General features: G+C 40.4%; 1 protein-coding gene across 8 annotated transcripts in view; it reads right to left on the bottom strand.

The window, feature by feature from the left end:
• Nucleotides 1-24,319, bottom strand: part of PPP1R9A (protein phosphatase 1 regulatory subunit 9A) — a 146,166-nt gene that overhangs the window by 58,947 nt on the left and 62,900 nt on the right. For all 8 annotated transcript variants that reach the window (XM_074574699.1, XM_074574704.1, XM_074574698.1 and 5 more), the window contains exons 3-4: nucleotides 3,427-3,559; nucleotides 2,810-2,930 (exon numbers count right to left, since the gene is read on the bottom strand). In XM_074574699.1, the coding sequence (XP_074430800.1) occupies nucleotides 2,810-2,930; nucleotides 3,427-3,559 (254 nt within the window). The remainder of the gene's footprint in view (nucleotides 1-2,809; nucleotides 2,931-3,426; nucleotides 3,560-24,319) is intronic.

Here is a 24,319-nt window from a genome sequence, read left to right as displayed (position 1 = left end):
GGCTGCCTTCCTCTTCCTCGGGCGTCCCCCCTCCAGCCCCACTCCCACCGCAGCTCTGTACCTGTAGCTTAGCCCTATCCCCCCAGACCAGCCACCCCAGGCGCCACTAGGAGCTCTAGGTCTCTCAAATCTAATTTCAAACATGAACCAAAGATTAGGCTCAGGGTGGCAACACGTGAATGACAGAGGTTTAACTACTTTTATCATTAATGAAATTGGTACTTCTTCTAACAGTTATTTTCTAATGGTCATGACTTCAATCTTTGCCTATGCGAAGCAGCACTTCAATGAAGTAGCAACTACAGAAGTGAACCAAGTAAAGTTGAACGAATTACTTGCATAATTACTGATCTATATGGTGAACTGAAAAATTTAACCTGTGCAAAGACAATGTTTAGAGTATTTTTCAAGTTAAGAACTGTGTAATGTTTCAAAACTGTTGTTCTCAATGTTACCTAAATACTTTAAAATGTGAATGACTCATCACCAAAATAACTGGAAAGAAGCAGCTACGAATTCATCCAGGCAAAGATTTTATTTTTCAAATTGTCTAATGATTGATTTCCTATTTTACGCACTATTAATAATCTCTTTTATTACTTATAAACATGCTTGCCTCTGGGTTCATCTCAAAGCAGCCTCCTAGGCTAGATACTGCCACACAACGCCTTTAGATATGACAACTGAACACTGTTTGTTTGCATCAACATGAATCAAGCCAGAGGTGCTCAATCACCGAGAAACCTCTTTGTATAGATTTTGGGTTCCATGGGAAGCAAATACTTTATATCACAATTCGATGGGTCTTTCAATAAAAGATGGGAGTTATCCGACAGATATTGCAATGTTTTAAATTGCAGTTTCAGAAGAGCCTGCTTGAAGACAGCTATGCGGTTGTTCAGAATATCCAATGCAAGAGCTGAAATAGGGTTTTATTTTCTGTTAGGAGACTTTGTTTTGCTATCAGTGTTAATGATTAATTAGGCTTTTGACAAAGAAGAAGTTAACAGGACCCTTTACAGTTGATGCACTTTATTACAGAACCGACTGCTGCTGACTGAGAGGATTAGATGTCCCTTTCCCAAGTGAATGATCAGTCAGGCTCTCAAAGAGAAAATCAGAGGGCTATTTCTCAGCTGACTGAACATTCAGCCAGTTGAAAACCAACACAAATATTAGAATGGTCAAAGAAAGGTATTATTTTTTCTCAGCTGACAAGCTCCTTTCAGATGCCATCTAGGGAAATGAAAGAAAAGACTTGGGATTGTACATTAACTTCTGTAGCCCACTCAAATTAGAGGAACAGAAAACACAGATCATCAGAGAGCAGTTGTGAGTGAGTCTGATTTTCAACCAGAGAATTTCACACAGAATGCCAGTCGTGAGCTTAATGCTTTCTGGCTGAGCTCAAGCATGCCTTTCAGAAAAACATTCATTTAAATTTAAAGTACTGGATGAAGTCATGACATCTTGAGGTGTCAGCTTCTTCACTCCCCTTTGTAATTTTTAAGCCTGTGATAAATCAGTACTTGGCCTTCACCTGGTATCTTATGCCCAAGATCTGTAATCTGGAAGACAGTATACTTCAGTAGTTTCAGAGCAATGTTATTAAATTTTGCAATCCCCTGCCATGTAGAGCCTTCTGATGTAATTTGTGTGGGGTTTCCACAGCAGAACAACCTTTTGTCTGGCTGAAAAGCTATAGCTGCTCATCAATACAGAAGAGGTCACTGCAATACGTTTTTTAGAAGACAGTATCAACTTTTTAGTTTATTCTTACTCTATTTACCTGTGTTTGGTATTATTTATAACTAATATAACAAATCACTAATGGTTAAAAATAGAAGTGAAGACTGCATATAAGTAAACTTACTTGTTAATGTATCAGATAAGTAATATTTTATTCGCACGCAAATTTACAAAGGGTAGGCCCTGGGACAAAACGAGATATTATATGGGTTGGGAGATTTTTAAGAATACTTTTCATTATTAAATTATTACATAGTAAAGTGTTTTTCTAACTTTTATGAGAAACATTGCTCTGATTGTGGCAGCTATTGTGTAATACACAGGTGACTCTGTCATATATGATAGGAAATAAAGTATGCTCAAAAGGAATTCTTTAACCTGCACATACCAAGTAAGCAATTCCAGAAGCCACCAGGTTTTATATGAGCATCATATAAGACTACAAACACCAATTCATTTCTTTAGTGGGCAACATTTATGGTACAGCTTCCAATTGATTAACATACTTTCAGTGCTGTAGAAGTGAAAACTGAACTCTGGAGCAGAAAACTGTGCATAATAAGAAATACAAAGAAACAGCCTATGTTAGTAAACTTGAGAGGAGGTGTATTTAGTAAGAGTTTAAGCATTCAGATGTACTTATTATTTTCCTAATCAAATGCCAAGCAGAACTCTTTTTCATAAGTACTCATTGTTTAAAGCTGGTCTGAAGCCAAAAGAACATGTGGGAGCTCAACACATTTAAAATACAAACTACCTTCAAAAGTGATGCACAATTTGGAATCTCCAGCTTTACTCACGCTAAAGCATCTGCGTTTTCAGGTAGTCATGAATACACAACTTTGGAAAACCTGTTCTCCTTAAACAGTTTAAACTCAATATACCACACTGGTGTCTTCTCGTAACCACATCAGGTATTTGGACCTTACCCAAGGAAGTCTCCGAATTCTACAGCTTTGAGTTATCATGACATACATTAAGCAAACAATTCTTTCCCATGAAAATCATAATTCATAGTAACTATTGCTCGGAAAATTTCCAAAGACTGAGTCTAGTTTACCTGCCATCTCTTTCTGCTGCCCCACCTTCTGTTACTGTTTTGACAAATATTCCCAGTTTTTCAAGGCCTGCATCTGCTCCAACTCCCATTCCAATAATGCTTATGCCAAGTCCATCTTCATCTGTGAAAAAGGAAAGTGAAAGCAGAAGCTTCTTAATTTGATTTATATAGTTACTTGGTATGTAAACATTTATGCTTTGGTTCCTCTTGGTTTTCCATGTCAGTAACATTAATAGCCTTTTGCTTCCTTTTAAAACTTTATTATTCTACCATTTTAATTACACACAAAAAATATCACCTTCACCCTCATGAGAAGCTCAGAACAACAATCAAGATTTTTTACTCTTCCAGTGGAGAATGAAAGCATTGCATCAAAACACTGTGTAAAATCATATGTTAATGGAGCGACTCAAAACAATTCCCTTAGGGAAACAAAGAACTGCATGTTTCTGAACTGCTGCTTTAATTCCTTATTAAACAATTCTTGAAATCCAAAAAGCCAAGGTGACTACAACAGACTCATGGAAGTTCAAGACAAGCTCTGTAGACATGTGTAAACTTCCTCAGACTTGTAGCTCAGTGTCACAGGAACTGGAAACGGCACACAGAGTCCATACCTTTCTCTAGTTCAACTGGGAAGAGCTCCAGCTTTTCCACACGCTTCTCGAGTTCATATTCAGCTGATGCAGCCACTGGGTCAACTTCATCATTTCTCCTGTCATAGTCTTCATTGGAATATGTATTGAAAACCTGTGGAAACAGACCAAAAATCACTCAACTACCTACTCCAAAAAGACTTCCAAGTTACGAAAATAGCTACTGCTTTCATCCTGTGATGATGTTGCAGAGTTTGAAAAGGCTTTTAAAAGACAAGTTTCTCCTGTTCATGCAAACTTCAGGTTTTAAAATTCGTGCTTTTTCATTCAAGTAAAGCACAAACATAGCTGCAAAAGTCAACTGAGTATGAAGGACTGATTTTTATTGTTTGTGATTATAAATGCAGAAGGTGATCTCGAATGACTACAAGTCAATATTTAAATTCAAAATTCAACTTAAATTCAGCTCATTAAGAATGCATTATTAGTAAAGATTCACGGACAGGAAAAAGCAAAATACATTGAAATGGCGATCTGCATACAGTCTCTGTTTCAGTGTTTCCTCCTAACGAAGTTACAGTTATCCATTCATCTAACCAACAAGTTTGAGTGCATCCTCAGCAAGTTTGTCAACAATACCAAGCTGTGCAGTGTGGTTGACAGGCCAGAGGGATGAGATGTCATCCAGAGGGACCTGGATGAGCTAGAGAGGTGGGCCCAAGCAAACCTTATGAAGTTCAACAAGGCTAAGTGCAAGGTCCTGCATGTGGGTCAGGGAATCACAAACACAAATACAGGCTGGGTGGGGAATGGCTTGAGAGCAGCCCTGAGGAGAAGGACTTGGGGGTGATGGTTGATGAGAAGCTCAACATGACCCAGCAATGTGTGCTCGCAGCCCAGAAAGCCAACCGCATCCTGGGCTGCATCAAAAGAAGTGTGGCCATCAGGATGAGGGAGAAGATTCTGCCCCCCTACTCTGCTCTGGTGAGACCCCACCTGGAGTACTGCGTGCAGCTCTGGAGTCCTCAGCGCAAGAAGGACATGGACCTGTTGGAGTGGGTCCAGAGGAGGGCCATGAAGATGATCAGAGAGCTGGAGCACCTATGCTATGAAGACAGGCTGAGAGGGTTGGGGTTGTTCAGCCTGGAGAAGAGAAGGCTCCAGGGAGACCTTATAGCCCCTCCAGTACCTAAAGGATGCCAAGAGGAGAGATGGGGAGGGACTCTTTATCAGGAAGTATAGGGATAGGATGAGGGGTAACGGTTTCAAACTGAAAGAGGGAAGATTTAGATTAGATATTAGGAAGAAATGCTTTACTATAAGGGTGGTGAGACACTGGAACAGGTTGCCCAGGGAAGTTGTGGATGCCCCATCCCTGGAAGTGTTCAAGGCCAGGCTGGATGGGGCTTTGAGCAACCTGGTCTAGCAGGAGGTGTCCCTGCCCGTGGCAGGGGGGGTGGAACTAGATGATCTTTAAGGTCCCTTCCAACCTAAACCATTCTATGATTCTATGAACTAAAGCTAGACCTGAAGATTACTAATCTACATTTACGCCGCCTATGAATACCATTAGAGATTATGCTCCATATTACATATTAACTCTTTAGGAGAGCAATATACATAGCTATGGGTATTTTCTAAACTAACCAGGTTAAGAGCAGGAATTTAACACTGACTGCATTAACCTGATTATATCATTTACGCTACGTTCTACTTTCAACATGAACATGGCCTTCAGTCAGAGATTATTTAGACTTTTAAGGACTTCAAACAGTTAGGAAAAGCATATTTTTGTATTTTAGAGGTCAGAGTTTTCCAGCCTAATTCACTTAACTGTCACATTTGGCAGTAATGAAAGAATACGCATTATTAGTAGTAATTATTTTACTGAACTTCAGTCCCAGGCATATATCATGTTCGTTGCTTCAAATAAAGGAAAACAATTTCCCATATATATCCTCTTCCTCTTTTACAGACACCCTACAGAAGATACAATTATATAGCCATGTTTTTATCACTGTTTCTCTTCCAACATAAAACGTTGCACCATGCTCCGTAGCTACACGTATTTTCAGGTCTCAAGAAGCCTGCTCTCCTTGCATGGAGGCTCCTTAACGACTTCTCCGGGAGTAAGCATGCCAGCTTGCTGCCCACTGCAATGCCAGGAACTTGGCTCATTTCCACCTGAGGTTTCACCTGCCCAAAAAGCTATTAGTTGGATTAGATTAGAAATTAGATTAATTTTTTTAAAAACAGTAAATGAAATTGCAATACAAAAATACTATTCAATACTATCGTAAGTACAGTAACTGTGTTATGGCTACCACAAAGCTACTGCAAAAAACCCCCCAGCTTTATATAAAGTAGTGGTTGAAACAGAAAAGATGTTATTCACTCTATGGAAATTTTAAGTCCTGTATTTTACATCAATGTGAAACACTTAATAAACTGCCTCTTCCAAGAAGACTGAGATGATAAACGCTTTACAAGAACCCACAAACCTATCTCACATTGATTTTTAGTGATATTGATGCAAGAAAAAGGCTGTTTTAACTAAATCATGTTCCTTAGAAGCCTTCATAAATATATCCAAAAGCTAAGCAAAATAAGTCTTAAACGCTGTCCAGTGCTGCTGAACACTTTATGCTGCTTTAGTACGTATAAGATTGGAGAAAAGACACTGACACAGAAATAAGCATAAGGAAATGTAACAATTTACTTGGTCTAAAATAACCTGCAAAATCTATGTGCAAGTTTTGGCCAGGCAACCCACAAATGGAGAAACAAATGGTTGCCAAATAGCCAGTCCCTTCAAAATGTAAGTGATACCTTCAGCTCCTTCCCTAAGCTTCTGTTTGCGGATGCAATAACTGCATCTGCATCTAGTATTTTGTAAAGGCCTTGAACGATGTATTAATTTATGCTCCTACTGTTAACCCCATTGGGTGTTTGAGCTCCTAGTTGAAACGGAAAACATGTAGGGTGTCCATACCAGCTCAACAGCCTGACAGAGGCGTTCTGGAAAGTCTTTTGTTACTCCATGTCTTTCAACCAGACCTTTTTTACACAAGATGAAGCTTTCTTTGTGTTATGTACCGCTGTCTGCTGCTTCTCAAAACACTTGAAGACAGAAGAATCATGAACATGGTTTTCTACATAGGCCATATCAAGCTAGAAAAAAACCTTTGGTTCTAACGATGCTAGCCTGAGTGTAGTGAAAAAGCAGCAGGTATGGGACAGAAGGCCACCCCATTTATCTTTTGATTCAGATGTACACTTTGCAGCAACCATCTCTACCTTGACACAGGAATGATCATACCAGTCAGAAGAGCCCACTCAACAGCAATGAAAAGCCCTGCTGCAGGCTGGTGGGCAACCTCCCCTGGCAGCTTGCCTTCTCTGGGGTTTGCTGTCAAAGGAGATGATGCCCGCTAAGGGTTCCATATCCAAACCCAACCTCATTCATGCCGACACAAACCAAAATAAGGATCGGTCAGTAGACTGAACCCAGCTAAAACACTACTGAGCTAAGGTCTGACCACAAGTCTTTGTGTCTGAAATGCAGCAGTCACGCAAGCAGGTACAGGTTAAAAACAACAGCTGTGAATTTAGCTTGGATTGTCTCATTTGTCAACATGACTAGAGAGACCTGTGCTTCAAATATGGAACAGAGATGGATGTGACGAAGGAAAACAGAGATAGAGTCACTAGCAGTTGAAGGATGGTGAGAGGCAGATAAATACTGCTTGCTGAAGACAAAGAATAGATGAGGGTGAGGTATAGGGAAAAATTATGTCACAAAATGAGTATATTTATTTCTGGATTACTTTTCATCATGTTAACTGGTCCCATTCTTTTCCTTTTGTTCAATGAGTGGCATTAGTATATTGTGGGAGCAGTTTCAAATTTCTTGCAAAATGACTCAATATGCTTCAGGATAATTTTCTTTCAAGGCATCAAATCATATATTGAGTTCTTGTTTGGGACGATCTTTCTTGAACCACATTAGACAGAAGAAATGGCTTCCTGGATCTTGCTTGCTGTTTTGGAATATTTAGATTTGCACATGAGAAAGATACTGTTGGTGGTGAATACAGTTATCATTATGTCTCCAAATATATCATGCCACTCTTATCTAGTATCTTAACTAAGCATTCAATCTGAGATTATAGTTTCACTGATATCATCAAAGTAAAACAGTCTGTTTCCTACCGGTTTTCGTACGTTAGTCATATGATCTTGCCCGCTGCCTTCAACATGTGTTTTGACTAGGGGAAGAGGGAAGATATTCTTGTTTGTCATTTACTTCTTTTTGCACAATCACATTTAATGGTTGACTGATTCTATTAAATGAATCTCTGGGTGTTAAAATGAAGAAAAGAAAATTTGTTCTTGGAAATGTTCTTTCTTTGTGTAACAGTCTATCCACCATAGTAACGAACTACTTGCTCAGTACAGTCATGAGAACTGTCACTCAAGATTGTACTTTTCTAAAAATAAAATAAACAGATATAACTTTTTCCTCAAAGTATGCTTAACTTGATTTAAGTAGACCTACTTCACCACCTCTGTTGCTGCTGTGTTTTCTAGAGTGTGTGTGGGATTTCAGACTCATGGAATGCTCCCATTCCCTGTGATTTACCAGATTTGGTTTTGCCATCACACTGGCCAAGTACTACAATAAAGTCTACTGAGCCATTACTTAAAGGAAGCTCTTTTTCAGGAAAATCCAATACATTGTCTTAATCTCTGGTTGTACCTCTCCAAGTAGTTAGAAGAAAATTAAGTTTCCACAGAATTCACATGTGACATTTACTAGGATTTACAACAGCACTTGCAGTCCAGCAACAGCAGAAATAAAAAGCCACCAACACAGCAGTGACAACCCAACGGATACCAATGCTCAATGTGTGTCAAAACAAACAGACACCGAAGAACTGACGGGCTCACTCCAACACTGCTGTTAAGACATCATACTTCTGTCTTCTCTAAAGTGAAAGAAAAAGGGACATCAGTGATTCATGCAGCATCAAAATAATGACAAACTGTATGATCAAAGAGGCAGGTATTTTCCTGAATGGCAGCCCCAGGGAAATCATACGTACACATACATGACTACTTGCTTCTCTTTCAGAGAGCAGTGACAGAGCACAGTCTAGAAAAGACATGTTGCTAACTATAAAAATATGTTGTAGACTCTAATTCAGAAAAAAAATCACACATTTGGGTTCTAATACTTCATTTTATGAATGAGACCAGAAAGATGGAAACTGATTATTCTCGGAAAAAGGAAAAGTTTTAGAAGTTGGGAGCATTTTCTCATAGCTCTCAACTACCAAGAATCTTCACAGAATTTTGCCGTCAGTAACCAATGACAACTCTTTTTTTTTTCTTTTTTTTTTTTAAGGCAGTGAGAACGGAGATGAACAATGCAGAATCACATGGGCTATCCTCCCCATGGGCTAGCCAGCTTAGTGCTACATTAACCATGTTATTAGTGTTGCATACTATAAATTCTCTGCAACATAAAACCTGCCTCATCTGATGTGTTTAAGAAAGTCCCAAACATACTGAGTATATGCTGGATATGCCTATACTGCCTTTGCAAGCTGTGCCAAGCAAGAAGACCCGATCCCAGGTTCAGCTGCTGCTGACTGTCTTGCCATCCATGTTTTTTACCCCTCCAATGACTGGTGGCCACCAAAGAGCAAGAACCATGCAAGAACTGCATATTGTTGCAGTAGCTGTTCCACCACACCTTCAGTTACTCAAGTCTAACACACGCATAGTCTTTCTTATGTGCAATTCTTGATTACACCAGGTCATTCCACCTCAGGGGACACAGCCAACGTACGCTGCTGATCACTGTGCAACACCAGTTATGAAACCATGCTTTACACCCACTATTGCTATGCTGTCATAATGCCTGCTCCTCATGCCTCTGTTCAGAAAGCAAAACCAGCACCTAAGATCTGACCCAGCCATCTGGGTGAGACAGATCACCATCATCATCACAGGAAAGCGGTGCTGCAAAGAATGGCACAAATACAGTGAACATTTGCCAGCAAGTCATGTCTCTGGCATCCACTCCGGGGAGGGGAGGAGGTATCACAATCACTACTTCACCATAATGATGCCATGGAAGACCAATAAACTACTACTTTTCCCCATAATTTTCTTATTTCTTAAAATTCAGGGTAAAGGTTTTGTAACCCCGTTGTGCTAGAGGCATTGTGAAAGTGATGCTAGGCCAGGGAGTGGTTATTACAACCTGTGCTCCTAACCCCTTCACTGTCATTACTATATGTGCCGCTGGTAGCCACCAACGAGCTGAGCTTGACATCAGTGGTTAATCTTCAGAAGTACTCTCTAGCTGATGCAGAGCTGTCAGTGAGCAGAGGATAACACCTTCCAGCAAAAGAGACTGGTATTGCTTGTGTGAACAGTAAACATTGCTGAAACCTCTCCTCAAACTTGCACAACAACCTATCTACATCCTCTTTTCCTTTCATCACCATTCTTATGCAAGAATAACCAAAGACACCAGAGGCATCGCCTGTGCCATTACGGAGAACTGAGATTTTCAGGCACACTTGCAGGCATAAAAAGCAATGCTATTAGCTTTGGGATGATCCAAAATCCTTCCCTTTTTTCACAGCTACCAAGGCAAGACCAAGGCCACAATTTGGGTTTCCTGGGTCTTGTATGGAGCCATGGCTCCAGAAACAGCAGTCACATACTGTAAAGGGACTAGATGTGGCTTCCCAGAGGAACACCCAACGCTCACTGCTTTAGTGCATGATGCTTCCTTTACTACATATGACAAACTCTATCAGAGTCATAACTGGTCTTCTTGTGTGACATTTTTAAAACTTCAAAAACTTGGAACACCTTTGTTCCACATCTTCTTTGCAGACAGCAGCAGGCTCTGCAACCAAAATGGGTCATCTCCCAGTATATCCTGCTGAGACGCCCTGAGAATGATCAGGTCTTCTGGACATACATCATTACTGTGCAACCATCTAACGCAGGATGGTGAATAATTAAAGAACTACCTTGTAGTTCTATCTTTTTATAACTCATCTCCAGGGTGTGCTGTGCATTCGCTGGAGGAGTCACAGAGGACACTCTCATGTGAAGGGAACAAAACTTGGCACAGACAGTGTCCATATTTGGGGAGCGTCGACTTTAGCGCACAAATTCTGATCTCTCCTATCACCCATTTTCTTCTCTAAGTGAATTAGCTTGTTTGTCCTGCAGTGAAACTGGGAGAAAACAAAAATGTGCAAACGCCAAAGGGAACTAATCCACCTGACTCTACGGATGCATCCTTTGGCAACCTTAATTACAATGACAGTAATAAAAATTTCCTTTGTCTGGTTCTACCACATGCACCCTGCTGACTTTGGGAAAAATGAAAACCCAGAGGATGTCTTTAATGGATGGAAATCATAAATATTTTGTATCAGAAGCATTATTATTAATTACAGTAACAGCTGGAATTTCAGACACATTTTGTTGTGATTGTTACCAAGAATCCAAATAAGGAAACAGCGGCTAAGTCCTTTGGACATAGGACATTCAGAAAAACATTACAAGTTGTAGATGACACCTTCAGTACTTTCTCAGTCTTTATGTCTAGAACAGCATGCACAGCACCTCCTTACCCTCTTGTGAGGAGAAACTGGTACATTTGTAGGGTATCTACTAATTTCTTTAAAGCAGTTTTACAATCACCTCTTGTTTTGAATATACTAAGCTGGACTGCTGGGCTTCCTCCACTAAGCATGAAAAATTCTCCTGTCGGGACAGGAGTGCACCATAGGAAGAACAAAACATGTTCATGGACGTGACGCTGACCTACACTGTTGTATTTGAAGCACAAGCAGTTGTGAGGGTTACTGCTGTGCTGCACCCTGCAAGGGCAGAAGGCAGGCACAGCACTGAGGATAACCTTGTGGCTGTGCTCAAGAAGCTAAATGAGAGAAAAAAGAACAGAGTTTGACCATCCACTATCTTCTGCTTGAAAGTGTCTCTACAGTATAGCTTCAGGGAGGAGAGGAAGCTCTGACATCATCTGAAATAGGTGAGTTCTTTTCTAAAGAGTCTCTTCTCCGTGATGTGGCCGCTCTGTCACAATCAAAGGCAGTGAGTCAGTGAGGAGGAGCCACCACAGGCTTCCTCCAGCTTTCCTGGCTTCGTGCTCCCCTACAGCCTGCGTGGGCATCAGCTGTCACTAACGCTTCAGCAGGGAAGCACCAAGGAGACAGATCTTCCCAAGAAGCAATCGCAGGGATGAGACACAGATGGGAATTAGACAGCTGCGATACTGAAAGAAACCGATTGTCTAACACCAAAACCAAGCCTGGGGTTTCCCTCAGAAAGCACAGTAGGAGAAAGATCTGACTTAAGCAGCCTGAAACTCCAGCAAAAAGAACTGCACAGCAGATTCCAGTTCTGAAATCCTAAAAGTATCTGGGCCCTAGGCTTCTCCATCCCACAGAGACCTCATCTGATGTACGACAGAGAGCCAGGAGCGACAGCTGTCATGCACAACCAAACTGTTCAATTTGTTGACACAAACTGGGAAGTATTATCTCTAGATACTCTTGGTTCAGGTAACTAGCACACACTATCAAGTCTTGTGTCTCTTGGCACAGTCATAAAGAGCATGTCCAGTAAAAAAACACAATGTCACTGCCCTGCAGCAGCACCAACACATCTCAGCTTGCATCCATACAGCTCCATCCACTACAGCATGTCCTGCACCTGGCCTGTCTACCCAGAGAAGCACCAACTAATGCTAATCCCAAACCATGCCATAGTTGCACCGCCTGGTGGGACACATGCATTAAAATGCACGGACTAATCATATGCATTCGTTAGGCCTGTGACATGAGTGTGGTTTTGCTTCCCAGTATGAGCAGTTAAACAACCAAAAAGCTCATTTCACTGAAACTAGTATCTTAAATTTTATACAGTGCAGTTTCAGGCCTGAACACAGAACTGAAATTGCTTTGGTGGTAGTGATGGATCATCTCCTGGTATCAACAATGAGAGGACATACCTGTTCACTCTCTTTGACCTCTCCACTGCAACCACTACTGTTACATCAGCAGGTACTACTGCGTCCGCTCAGAGGGGCTGCAGGGACTGGAAGTAACCCAGCTAAAATGCTCAAGTCCTTCCAAGAAGGATGCACCAACATACGGAAGTACATCGAACTCCTCTTCCATTACAAATCCCACACCTGAGCATTTTAAATGCTATGTAGGTCAACACTGACATATTGGTATAAAAACGTGCCCTTCTTGGCACCTTAAATCAAGTAGAAGGCCAAATTTTCAGATTTCTCTTCTCTGTCATCTCAAATTTTCTGTGTACAAATAGGATTTTTACCCTGTCTTTGTGCTACTTGTCTCAGGTTCAGGTGTGACTTCTTTAAAACACCTGTTTTCATTAAGTAATTCCCTAGAATCAGTGAAGTTATTTACCCTATCATTTATTATTTATTCAGTTTGTACTTGTTTTATTGCTGATGTACTGGTTTTGTTACAATTTATGTCACTACTTGTCTACGTAGCAGAAAAATATAAAATCACTGTTGCTGGAAATGAGACACGTTCCCCATGGGAAAACTTCATGTTGTTACTCTTAAGACAGGTCTGACAAGTAGAAATAAGCCCTGGTATTGAAGAGTAAAACCAAAGCTAACACAGATCTGCTCTTACAGAGTAATTTCTTAGAACATAAAAAATTTTCCTGATCATTATTTGGCTAATATTGTGTCAATAAAGATGAATGTTATATGACAAAGAAGACTAAGATCTCCTGAAAATACTAAGTTTTCATATTAATGCTATCTAAAACCTTGCTCCTTGAAGGTAAGTTAAATTTTCACTTCAATAAGTAACGTAGAAGACAAGTAAAAATTTTTATAGTAGTAAGTAATATGCTCTCAGCTGAAAACATCCTATATTGCCTATGCTACTCTAAGAAGGATCAATGAGGAGATAAAAAATGCTCTTTCTTAGGGTTAGTCTTCCTCGCTCTTTACAAAGGGACTCCTTCCCTTTGGAAAACAGCCATATGGGAAAAAAAATTCCAGCAGTTCCATTCCAGTGTAGTGTTAAGGGATATGGTGTACGGGAGAACTTTGTAGAGTGGAGATGATGGTTGGACTCGATGGTCCCAAGGGTCTTTTCCAACCTAAATGATTCTATGATTCTAAGTCTTACAAAAAGCAGATGAGTTCCAAGAAACTCCTGTTCTCCAGACACTCCAGACACGAGCTCTCGTTTGACTCAGTGAGCCAGAAAAGCTGCTGCCTCCTTCACAGGGAGGAACAGATTCCCCCTCTGACTTCACCTGTGCTTTTCTAATGAGTGTATTTTTCAAAGCCTCTGCCTCCTTCCTCCATAACAGCACCTATCACTGTCCCAGTCTGAGGCTACCCCGACACTGATCACCTCCAGTCATCTGCTAATTACACTCAAAGCCATTGCCAAGCAACGCTCCTCTTCCAGAGACTTTGAAACCTGAGATCTCTGCAAAGCAATGAGTGCTGGGACAATACTTCAATAAAACATTTAACAAAACCAAACCATCTGAGGTGTAGCCTGCTCCACCACTCCTGCCAACTACAGTTCAAAACGAGGCAGAGAGAGAGGGTGTCCTGCCGTTTAAGAATGAGTTACTTCAAGTGCTTTCAGTGAAAGCAAACTCCTGCTGAAAGGGAATTTCTTGTGGCTGTAACTTTGACTAAAATAAACTTTGCAGTGGCAGAATGTGAACTTTCCCATGCTGTATCCATTTAGGGTGGATTTAGAGTCCAAAGCCTGGTGCAAACAAGTGGGACCATAGCCCTGCACCACCGTCTCTTCATACTTTTTAAGGGACTTCAGAAGAAGACCAGTTCCTTTGAAAAAAAATTAATACTTATACACTGAAGAAGCCATACAAAATGCAATGCTGGTCTCATAAACACCGAGGACTCTTCATTGTACAGTACCTAGTGTCCTTGCTCATGATCTTGACCTAGCACACAGAGAAAAAATGAAAAGTGGAGACTGAACTTGTCTCCACTTTTGGAGGGAGTGGAGGCCATGAGTCCTTGTAGACTGAGTTTGGCCTTCACAGCAGCAATCCTACTCACGTGAAACTTCAGGAACATCATGTCATGAGGAACACAGATGATATGAATCGTTTCTTTCTTTTCTACGCAGGCAACAAATCATGGCCTCTAGGTTGTTGAGGGCAAATATGCCTTTAAACCAATCCTGGAAAAACTTCAGCTATTTTCCCATGGCAACCCTAAAAACTCAATGAGTTCACTCATTGGCAAATACCAAGTTTCTTCAACACAAAAATTTTTAGAATATTTCTCTGTTCTTTTTTTATTAAACTCATTTTCCATGCTTTCAGCGTGCAGCCCTTTCTAGAGTATCGGAACATTAGACTTACCTTTTGCTGGAAGGCAATCCAAGTAACTCAACTTGCTTATCCTGAAAAGGCCACCCTGGTCAGACTTAAAAAGATTCACTGGTATTGAAACGTGTCTCACATGGAATGTACAAGTTGCACAGCTATTAGAGTTGTTGCGTCTCAGTTTTGGTTTTGTAAGAAAGTAAAACAGCATGGTGCACTGAAACCTGGAGTGGACAAAGGTATCTGGATAGTCTCATCTGAATATCCTTGCTTTTTTGCATATAGTGACTGGTTACAATTCCGTGAGGTTTTTTTCCTTGCTGTCCTCCTCAGTATTTTTTTTTGTCATAACCATTATTACAAATGGGAAATTCAAATACTGTCCTGTTTTTCTCTTACATTAATGGTACACACTCAATGATTTTCACTGAATTCTGTTTGATGAGTTTTGCAGACCTGGGTCTAAATCTTCTTGTGCATGAAAGAAGAGCAGCAGAGCCCAAACCCTCAGCCAGGAGCAGACAGCCTGGAGGAAAGTGGTAAGCGCTTGTGCCCCATTGTAGGGTAGAAGCCATGGGACGAATAGTGAGGTGACACCACTGTGTCGTACTGATCATGTATGAATCCTGAGGAGACTTTTTAAGTTTTGTGTACTTCACAGGTACAGTTCGTATGTAATTCATTCCTTTGCCCTGACCTTGCCCTTTGTAAGCTCTACTTTGTATTACTGGAAGTTACTGACAAAAATTTACTTCACAATTGTTTAAATCTTCTACTGTCTATTTTTGGTCAGTAATCCACAATTTAGAAATAGAAAACAAAAATCATGAAAAACAGACACCTACAACCCTTGTATTTTTCACTACAGTAGCTTGACAATTGCAGGGAAAAGAGCCAAGAGCCAAGCTCTGCTGGACTGCATTCCCATAAAGCTCAGGGCTCCTCAGAAAGTCTCTCTTGCCAGTCTTCTTTTACAGATCCTGGACAGATTAGAGATGGAGGTACAGCAATTTAACACCTTCCTGCCTACAGCAGTGCAGTACTGATGTTTAAACCTGAATGGCTTTGGCTGCACTCCTGTTACAGGGCGAAGTAAAAACATTTGCCTACACCTTAGGAGTGTCTCCATCCAGCAGAACGAAGAAGCGGTTGCAACATGAGCACATCAATAGCCACGTTATACAAAAAACTATAAAAATATCAACAAGAATATTTAAGAAGGAAATTCATTTCCAATCTGTATCACTCTTTTGGCAAGCCCCTCAATTGCCAAGGTAACAAACCAGCATGCTCAAGAACTCACTGTATCTTCGAACATGAAAAAAAGCATGCAAACGAGAATGTCTATAGTGAGCCCAGTTTGACAAATTAATTACAGTAACAGTACAGCCTCAAGTGTGGACCTTTGGTGTTTAAACAAGTTTAAATGGATAGGAGAGCACCAAGCAAAGCTGCAATTTCTATCCCTAGACATTTTTTCCTGAATCTGCGGCGGTATTTCTCCCAGATCCTTGCATCGCTGCCAGTTTACATCATAACTGAGGGTGCTATTTTTCTTCTGCCTTCAAGAGTGTGACACATGAGCTGGCCAAGAGTAAACGCTGCTTCTGGTACCAATTAGTACAGACTGCCATACAGTAGCAATGTCACCATGAATCAACACTTCAGGTTTTCTTCTTCCAGCAATCTCTTGCTCCCTCAGCCTAGAAGTCAAGATATCCAAACACAGAGTAAAAATGCCACAAACCTTCTCAGAGACAAACAACTGAAACAAAATATTGACTATTCATAAAACATTCTCACTTCTTTTTAAAATAAATATCAGCAGAGACAAATTATGCAACCTGTACATTCTCTGAAAATAAGTCTACAAAAGTAAAATTTCACAAGCAACTTCTTTTATCCATTTACAGATGTCAGAACTGTTAAGAAAATAATTTAAAAAAGGGCACAAAAAGTGATCATAGGCATTAATTTAGAAGATTTGCTGAATGAATTATACAGAGATAATTCATCCAATTCATTTTATTGTGAACTTAGGACATATTTTATAAACAGAACAAAATTTAATAAAATGGCTTTATACATATAAATATATATATTAAAAATGTACTAAAGATAGTACATATTTCTATCTGTCCTTTTACTTAAAGCAGAGAAGAGAGCAGAGGTGGAAGAAAAGAGTTAGGTGGAAACAGTCTGACTTGGTGTCCAATTTTCTCAATATCACGTCATCAATACAAATCTTATTCTCCTTTTTTGAGGTGCAAAGTTGCAACTACCCCGAAGGTTTTTACGACTCTCATACACCTTGTCTCATTCCGAGCAGCTACTGCATTCGGTACTAAGCGGCAATCTTAACGACACTGCTGCAGAAGCAGGAACGAGCGAGTGAGCCAGAGAGAAGGATCTCCAGTGCCAGAAACCAGGCGGCTTTACAAGCCCTGCCTCGCACCACGGCACAATGAACAATGCGCCTCCACGCCACACCATAGTGGGAGCCTTTCTGAATCTCTACAGCTGTCTCACCACCACCTTTCACAATAACTAAGTTCATATAAAAACCTTAAATGAAGAAATGTTTGGATTTTTTTTTGAGAAATTCTTAATTGATGAATTCTTTTACTGAGGTTGGATTACTAAATAAGGATAGTCCCACTGTCTAAGATGACTGTGGGAAGTTCTGTTATATTCTATTAAGAAATGTTCTATTAAGAAAAACTCGTACGTGTTAAACCCTTCCTTTGCACAGTGTCAGTGCACCTACTATTCATTACTTAAGTATATGGCTTAGGAGCTGAAGCGCAGCTTAAGTATGCCACTAGATATTAGACAGCCCTTCAACCGGCCTTCTGTACAGAGTAAACATAATCCCACAATTTAAGGTGGCACACGTTATAGAGGGGTATTTATTTAGTTTCTAGTACAAGCAGGTATTTTTCTACATTGACTAAAATGCTTGTGTTTCTAAGGAATCTCAAGCCTTTGGTAGCCTATTGCTAATATTCACATTAACATCACCAGGCAATGATATAAAAGAGACCAATTAATGAGGTGTTGCATTAATTTGGTAGGAGCGTTGCACCCATTCCCACCAAAACCCAGCTGTTCAGCCTGGTAATGCCATCTCCTGTGTATAAAAATGGACGAACAGGCAGCGGGTAAGAGGATTAACGGAAAAGCTTCTGTAATACAGCAAAAGGTTTGCTGTATTTTGTAAACATCTTTCAAACAGAAAGTGCAATGCAGCATTCTCAGCGCCAGATCACTACTCAATTACTTCATATTGTAGACTTACCAATCCCTTAATTGCACCTGCAGGCAGAATTCATTTTGGCTGACTGCATTTTTTCTAATGATAGTTTCACATTTGCACTGTTTAGCACAATGAATCGTATCCTAGTAAGACGTAAAACTGCCTAGAGTAAGCAAAAGAATGTTTATCCATTAAGCATTCATACCGAGTGTATTACATTACAGTTAATCACAGCAATGCTTCAAAAATCAGACAGTCTGTACTTCCAGAGGAATTTAGTCTCCCTAATGCCTCCTAATATTATATGTGGGGTAACAGAGACTCTAACACACGCCAAGAACAGGGGTTCCCTGGTCTGACTGCGTAGCTGGTTCAAACGGAGCAGCTCTAAGTGCAATTTAAAATATGGTATTAACAAAGCAAGAAACAGAAGGTTACAAATGTGTACACACAGTATATCCGAATGAATAGACAAAGAGAAAGAAGGATCATGGGGATAAGCCGGTATTAATGAATAATGCTAGCTCGGGATGAGACTACAGCAGTAATGCCACAAAGTGGGGATTCAAGATAAATACATTTAAAGTGACTCAATTCAACACTATTTTTGGACATTTTTCAACTTCAACGTTTGCTACGACATCAGGCACAATGTCTGATATTACTCCCTTGAAATCAATAGCAAAATTGACTTCATCAACCCCAAGAGGAAGAGGTGGTAGTTTATTTTATGATAGTTTTTCACTGTACCCTTTATATTGTAGAGAAACTAAATGAGCATAGAAACTGCAATGAGTTATGCTCGCGTGAAGTATTTACACAATTCCACTCTTTGTGCCCAGATTTAATGCATAAATTCAGATTTTATAGACATTTCCTACATACCGATCTGTGACAGATTTGAAATTCTGAAGAACCAAATGCAAAGTGCGGCACCCAGTGCTGTCCATCCTAAGAAGGCGTTTGTGGGGCTCCACGGAGCCCAGGCTGTTGGCACTGCAGCTTTCAGTACGAGTGCCCCCACTGTTTCACTTGGCTTCCCATGTCTGTGACACCGGGTGCCAAAGACACTGAGGTAAAGCTCAGTGACGCTGCTTGCAGGGCTGTTATTGATGTGCCTCAAAAAAGCAATGCAGAAGACTTTTGTTGGCCCCATTGATACCATCTCCTTATGTTGAAGAGTGAATATGAACATTCTCCACCGACACCTGATGGGACAGGACAGTCCTGACTCCTGTTTTACTCCTGGCATTCAACACGCAGGAATACAACTTAGGAAAGCTACAGGAGCAAAATGAAGAGTGGGAAAATACATCCTTTTTGCTCACTCTCTCTCCTAGAAAGAAAATGGTTTTCAGCCTGGCTGCTGTAGGAAATGGGGAGGATGCACTTGTGCATGAACATTTTGTTGGTTTGGTTTTTGTTTTCTTCAGGAGTTTTGCTGTATTTTTTTCCCCTTAGCAACATCTTGCTTTACTGTTCTTGGGTTGACCAAGCATCCCCCTGTGCATGTCCTTCATAGTCCCAGCATGCGTGGCTACATTTGGGCAGAGCAGCAAGTGGGGCACCATGTCCATACACATCCATTACTGGAAATGAAGACAGACATGGGGTTAAATGTGAGCCTACCACTGTCCCTGCCACACACCAGCAGCCAAGGTGGCCATGGAAGCAGACGTATGGCCAACAAACTCCTGGACCTTTATGAGTTGAGTGAGTTCCTGACTTGAGTCCTCTGAGCTTTCTGTCTTCCAGACGCAACTTCTTGACCTCCTTCAGACAGAAATAACTGAAGCTCTAGACAAATATTCCACCTTTGTGAATGAAACTAAAATACGAGGCTTAACTTTCTGTCCAGATTTGCCCAAGTGGAGGATGAGAAAGAGCTGTTTATCATGTGCAGAGAGGGAGAACAGTAAAAGCTACAGAAGCACCTCTCTATACGTTGTGTCAATGTAGTGAAGAGACCAGGGACATCTACAAGAGTGTGTTCAGTTCTCCCACCAGCTGGAGGGTGCAGCACACAGCTGGCATTGCTGCCACTCACAGACACTGTATTCTGGTTACCAACAGCTGCGCTTTTCTTTTAAAAGTAAAACAGGCACCATTTAGCAGAAGCTGGACATACTCCAGATAACAAAATGGGTATGATCTGTGTATGACAGGCTATAAACCCAATACAGTAAGCCTTTCAATAATCTTAGCATGATTTTAATGGTTACCCCAGTCTAATATAATGAATAAAGAGAACATACCCAAGTATCTCTAAAATATCCTGACATCTAAATATTTTTAAGTTAGCTAGTGTTCATCATCTAAAAGAGATCAGGCAAGGCTGTGACTCTTGCCTAAACTAGGAGCTGTGAATGAACAACCAGAGGAAGACGGCAAACTAATCTTACAAAACTTTGCTAGAATACATTTACACATATAACCTTAGCTATTTTTAAGAAGCCCTAGGTTTAAAAAAAAAGTACACATCCAAGTTTTTAGAAACATATCTTCTAAAGTACCTTTTTTTGCAATTTTTTTAGAAGCATGCCTTCTAAAATAATTATGTTTTCAAGAACACCCATCGATGCTGAAAGGCTTCTTTTTTGGGGAGTTACTATTATTCTTAATCAACCCTCTGTAGACCAAACAAAGGGAAAAACAGAAAACAATTTGAAGCAATCTTTGCAAGTCCTTCTTTAGTATTACAAATAAAAGTTAGTACTAGCTCAAGAAAATTACAAGTGTTAGCCTTAACATTCACTGGGAAAACTGCACGACAGAAAATTGGTACAAAGCATATGTTACTCCTGCCTGCTTTCTACCCTTAAAAAAAGAATAGTGAATAAAACCACTGTCTCGGATGAGGGAGTTAGTCAGATACAGGTAGTGTGGGAAAATAAATATATGGTTGGACATCAAAACAGTCAAGCTGGTAAAACTTTAATCTTGAAAACTTTAATTTTAACCTTACTGTTATTGATTGAACACTGAGATTCTAAAAAAAAAACTTGACAGAAGAGCACCTTTTGCTTGCAAATAAAATATTTGGAAAATAGCACAAAATGACAATTTTAAAAAGCCTTTTCTATTGTACTAGTAAACTGAATAACCACAAACACAGTTCTGTCTGTAAGTCAGCTCAAGTTTTAGCTTTCAATTCCTTGCAGTAAAGTAAGAATAGAATCCACAGTGTTTAAAAGGATGCTATCAACCGTTTTAGTCTTGAAGGGAAGAAATGTTTTCATGGATTACTCCAGAGTAAAACCAATAAAAGTGCATGCCAGAAGGTAAAGATTTATCCAAACATATTTATTGCTCAAGACCAACAGGATTAGCTGCAGACATAAAGCAGCTGCATGAACGTGTTCTTGCTGCTTGAGCACAGGAGTCCATCCACCCTTGGATGGCAGAGGAGCCACACACAGGTCCTGCAGGTAGCCTTCCTGGGTCTGGACCAAACAACACACAGTTTTGACAGAAGGATTCTGCAAATATAAAATGGGTTCCCTCCACTTTTTTCCAAAGAAAAAGCAAAATCTTGCCTCTTGAGAATTGAAAAACCTCCAGAAGCATGAGCACCCCCACTGCAAAAAGCAGGCAGTCACCATAAAAAAGGAAAGCAGAGCACAAAATACTGGAGGAGAAAAAGGCAGTCAAGTTTTAAATTGCAACTGCAACACTAGACAGAGTAGGGTGTTTATCATTTTACTTAACTTTCCAATGACATTTTAATCCAAATGGCTAAATGGTTTTGCTGCTACACAGGACATCAACAGGAGGTGGTTGTCACAGAAAATGATGCAGAGAACTGGTAATCTTACAACAGTTAAAAACTGTCTGACAGTACTTTGAATTAAAAGCAACTTGAACATATCATGCATGTTTTTGCTTATTTGTCCTGAAAGTTACGAGACATAGCTTCAACTCAAGTTTTAAAAATCATTTTATCTGATCAGGCAGGCCTCATAAAAGCACTATTAAAGTAATCTTACTTTACCTACCTTTAGGTTGAAAGCCTGTCTGCCTTGCCAAAAGGGCAACTGTCATAATCTGCCTTAAATTCAAGCTTTCAAGTGGTGAATATACAGTCTTCCATGCCCTAAGCTTAATTTTATTTCTGATAAATGTCATAATGTAACTCAATAAAAAAGTACAATAAAAATACAAACTGTAATGATTATGCCTTTATGTTATTACTGCTGGCTAGCACGAGGCAGATTTATGGAAAAGTCATCATGTCTCTGTTTAGGAAAGAACTTGTATTTTTTTAACCCAGCAGACTCTTCTGAGCTTTTTCCAAGATAGGTGCTTGAAAACCACACACACAAAATAGGTTCCATCACACACACACAAAATGAATTCTAGATGCAAGATACTCAAGCTTTGTCCTTGTTCTACCAAAGCTTTAACTGTCTTATGGCTTGTATTGATGTCTGCCAAAACAGACCAGGACAAAAATCCTTCCACTGAGTAGTAAGAACAAGTCAGAGACTGTCACTTTGCCTTTGAAAAAATGCTGGATAAACTAGGGAGCTTATGTAGGGAACGAGAAATTAGTCAGCAAGAGACTACTGCTACATGATAATCACCTACATGAAAATCCCTCTGTGCGCAATGCAAGATAATTGAATCCAGGTTAACCCTCCCTCATAGAAGCTACCTCAGACTCTTGTCCTTCTGTACTACCGTAAGAGCCTGCCGCTGCCAGCTACAATAAAATAAATCCTCTGCCTACCGTCTCCATGGCATGTCGTTAATGTGTAAAATCCTTAATGCAGGCTGCCGAACAGACCACCTGTAACTGAGCGATGGAAATATCACCCCTGCTCTATGGCTGAAGCCCCTCATGAGGTTCATTAAACCTTGAGGATCCCACGATACAAACCCAACAGCTCGCATCCAATGACAAAGCCCTCTCAAGTAAAACCAACATGGTGAGTGTAACGCACCCAGGACAGTCACTGCGTACGGTCCTGAACCGATGGAAACAATGGGGAAGACTGGAAAAAGCTCTTCTCAAATAATGGCTATGAAAATACCCAGTATGATACTGGGTAGTAAAAGCGAGCAACAATTTCACAGTACAACTCTTGTCTTTGCTACTTTCTAATCTATTATTACTAATAAGGTAAAATAAAATACACACCAAGTTATGATGAAAGACAGAAACCTCAAATCTGGCAGCTTGCAGGTATTGACTAACAAAGTATGAGAAATACCAGCATTCTGCATGGATTCAGTCTCGTTTGTCTGTATTCAATAAGGTCTTAAATTATGTTTATAAAAAAAAAAAAAGAAAATTTAATCTGCTCCAGAGCAAAATGGGGTTTTTTGCAATGGTCTCATAAGCACTGAAAACCCTACAACATGACTTCACAGTTTTGAACATCTTTTTTGACTGCAGTTTGGGTCTTCAGGTGGGACGAGGTCTCCCAGCAGTTAGGGATGTGCTTTTGTGAAACGCCCGGTAAACCATCACAACCCTGCCTGGCCACGCCACAAATTCCAGTGAGGAGAGATCCGGCATGTCTACCAAACAACCATCCGGGTTACCAGCTAACAGCAAGACTGAAGGTAGACGGTTCGTACAGGGTACACCTTGCTCAGTACCAGAAAAAAGTAAAGATCGCAGCCGCAGAAGTCGGTTTTGGCCAGAGGGGATGCAACGGATCAATTCGCTGCATGAGGCTTACAGCCTGAAAGCCAAAATCACAACTTCAAAAGAAGAACAGCAGCAGTGGGGGTTGATGAGATTTAGAAGTACTTCTAAGAGAAATGGAGTAGGAGAAAAATAATACATGTCCAGCTTACTTAATTAAATCTGGCAGATGAAACCGCTGAGCGTTATCTAAGAGCAAAATGAGTGAAAGACACAGAAATGCAAAGTTATCAATGGTGATTTGTATGCTAGGTCAAAGTTGTATAACTCAAATAAAAGAAAGTAGTTTTAGAAAAGAAATATATGAAGTTTTTTCCAAAATAGATGTTATATTAGCCATTACTTAAAATCCAGTCACGGTGCTACAGGCTATCTTACCCCTGGAAAGGAATTCACTGGTAACGCAAGGAGCAAGGAACAGCCCTGGTTTAACTAGGGCACAGCTCAAGAGCATACAAAGCCCCAGGACTCCTCTTCTACTCGCCTGAGGACCCACTGCACCCCTTGCTGAGGGACAGGGCTGGCAGGCTGTGAGCAGGGGGAGGAAAGCAATGCTCCCCAGAAAGCTCCTCTCAACC

The sequence above is a fragment of the Larus michahellis genome, chromosome 2 (genome assembly GCF_964199755.1).
Source record: "Larus michahellis chromosome 2, bLarMic1.1, whole genome shotgun sequence".
In the NCBI taxonomy this organism is placed as follows: Eukaryota; Metazoa; Chordata; class Aves; order Charadriiformes; family Laridae; genus Larus; species Larus michahellis.
This window is presented reverse-complemented; position numbering and strand designations above follow the sequence as displayed.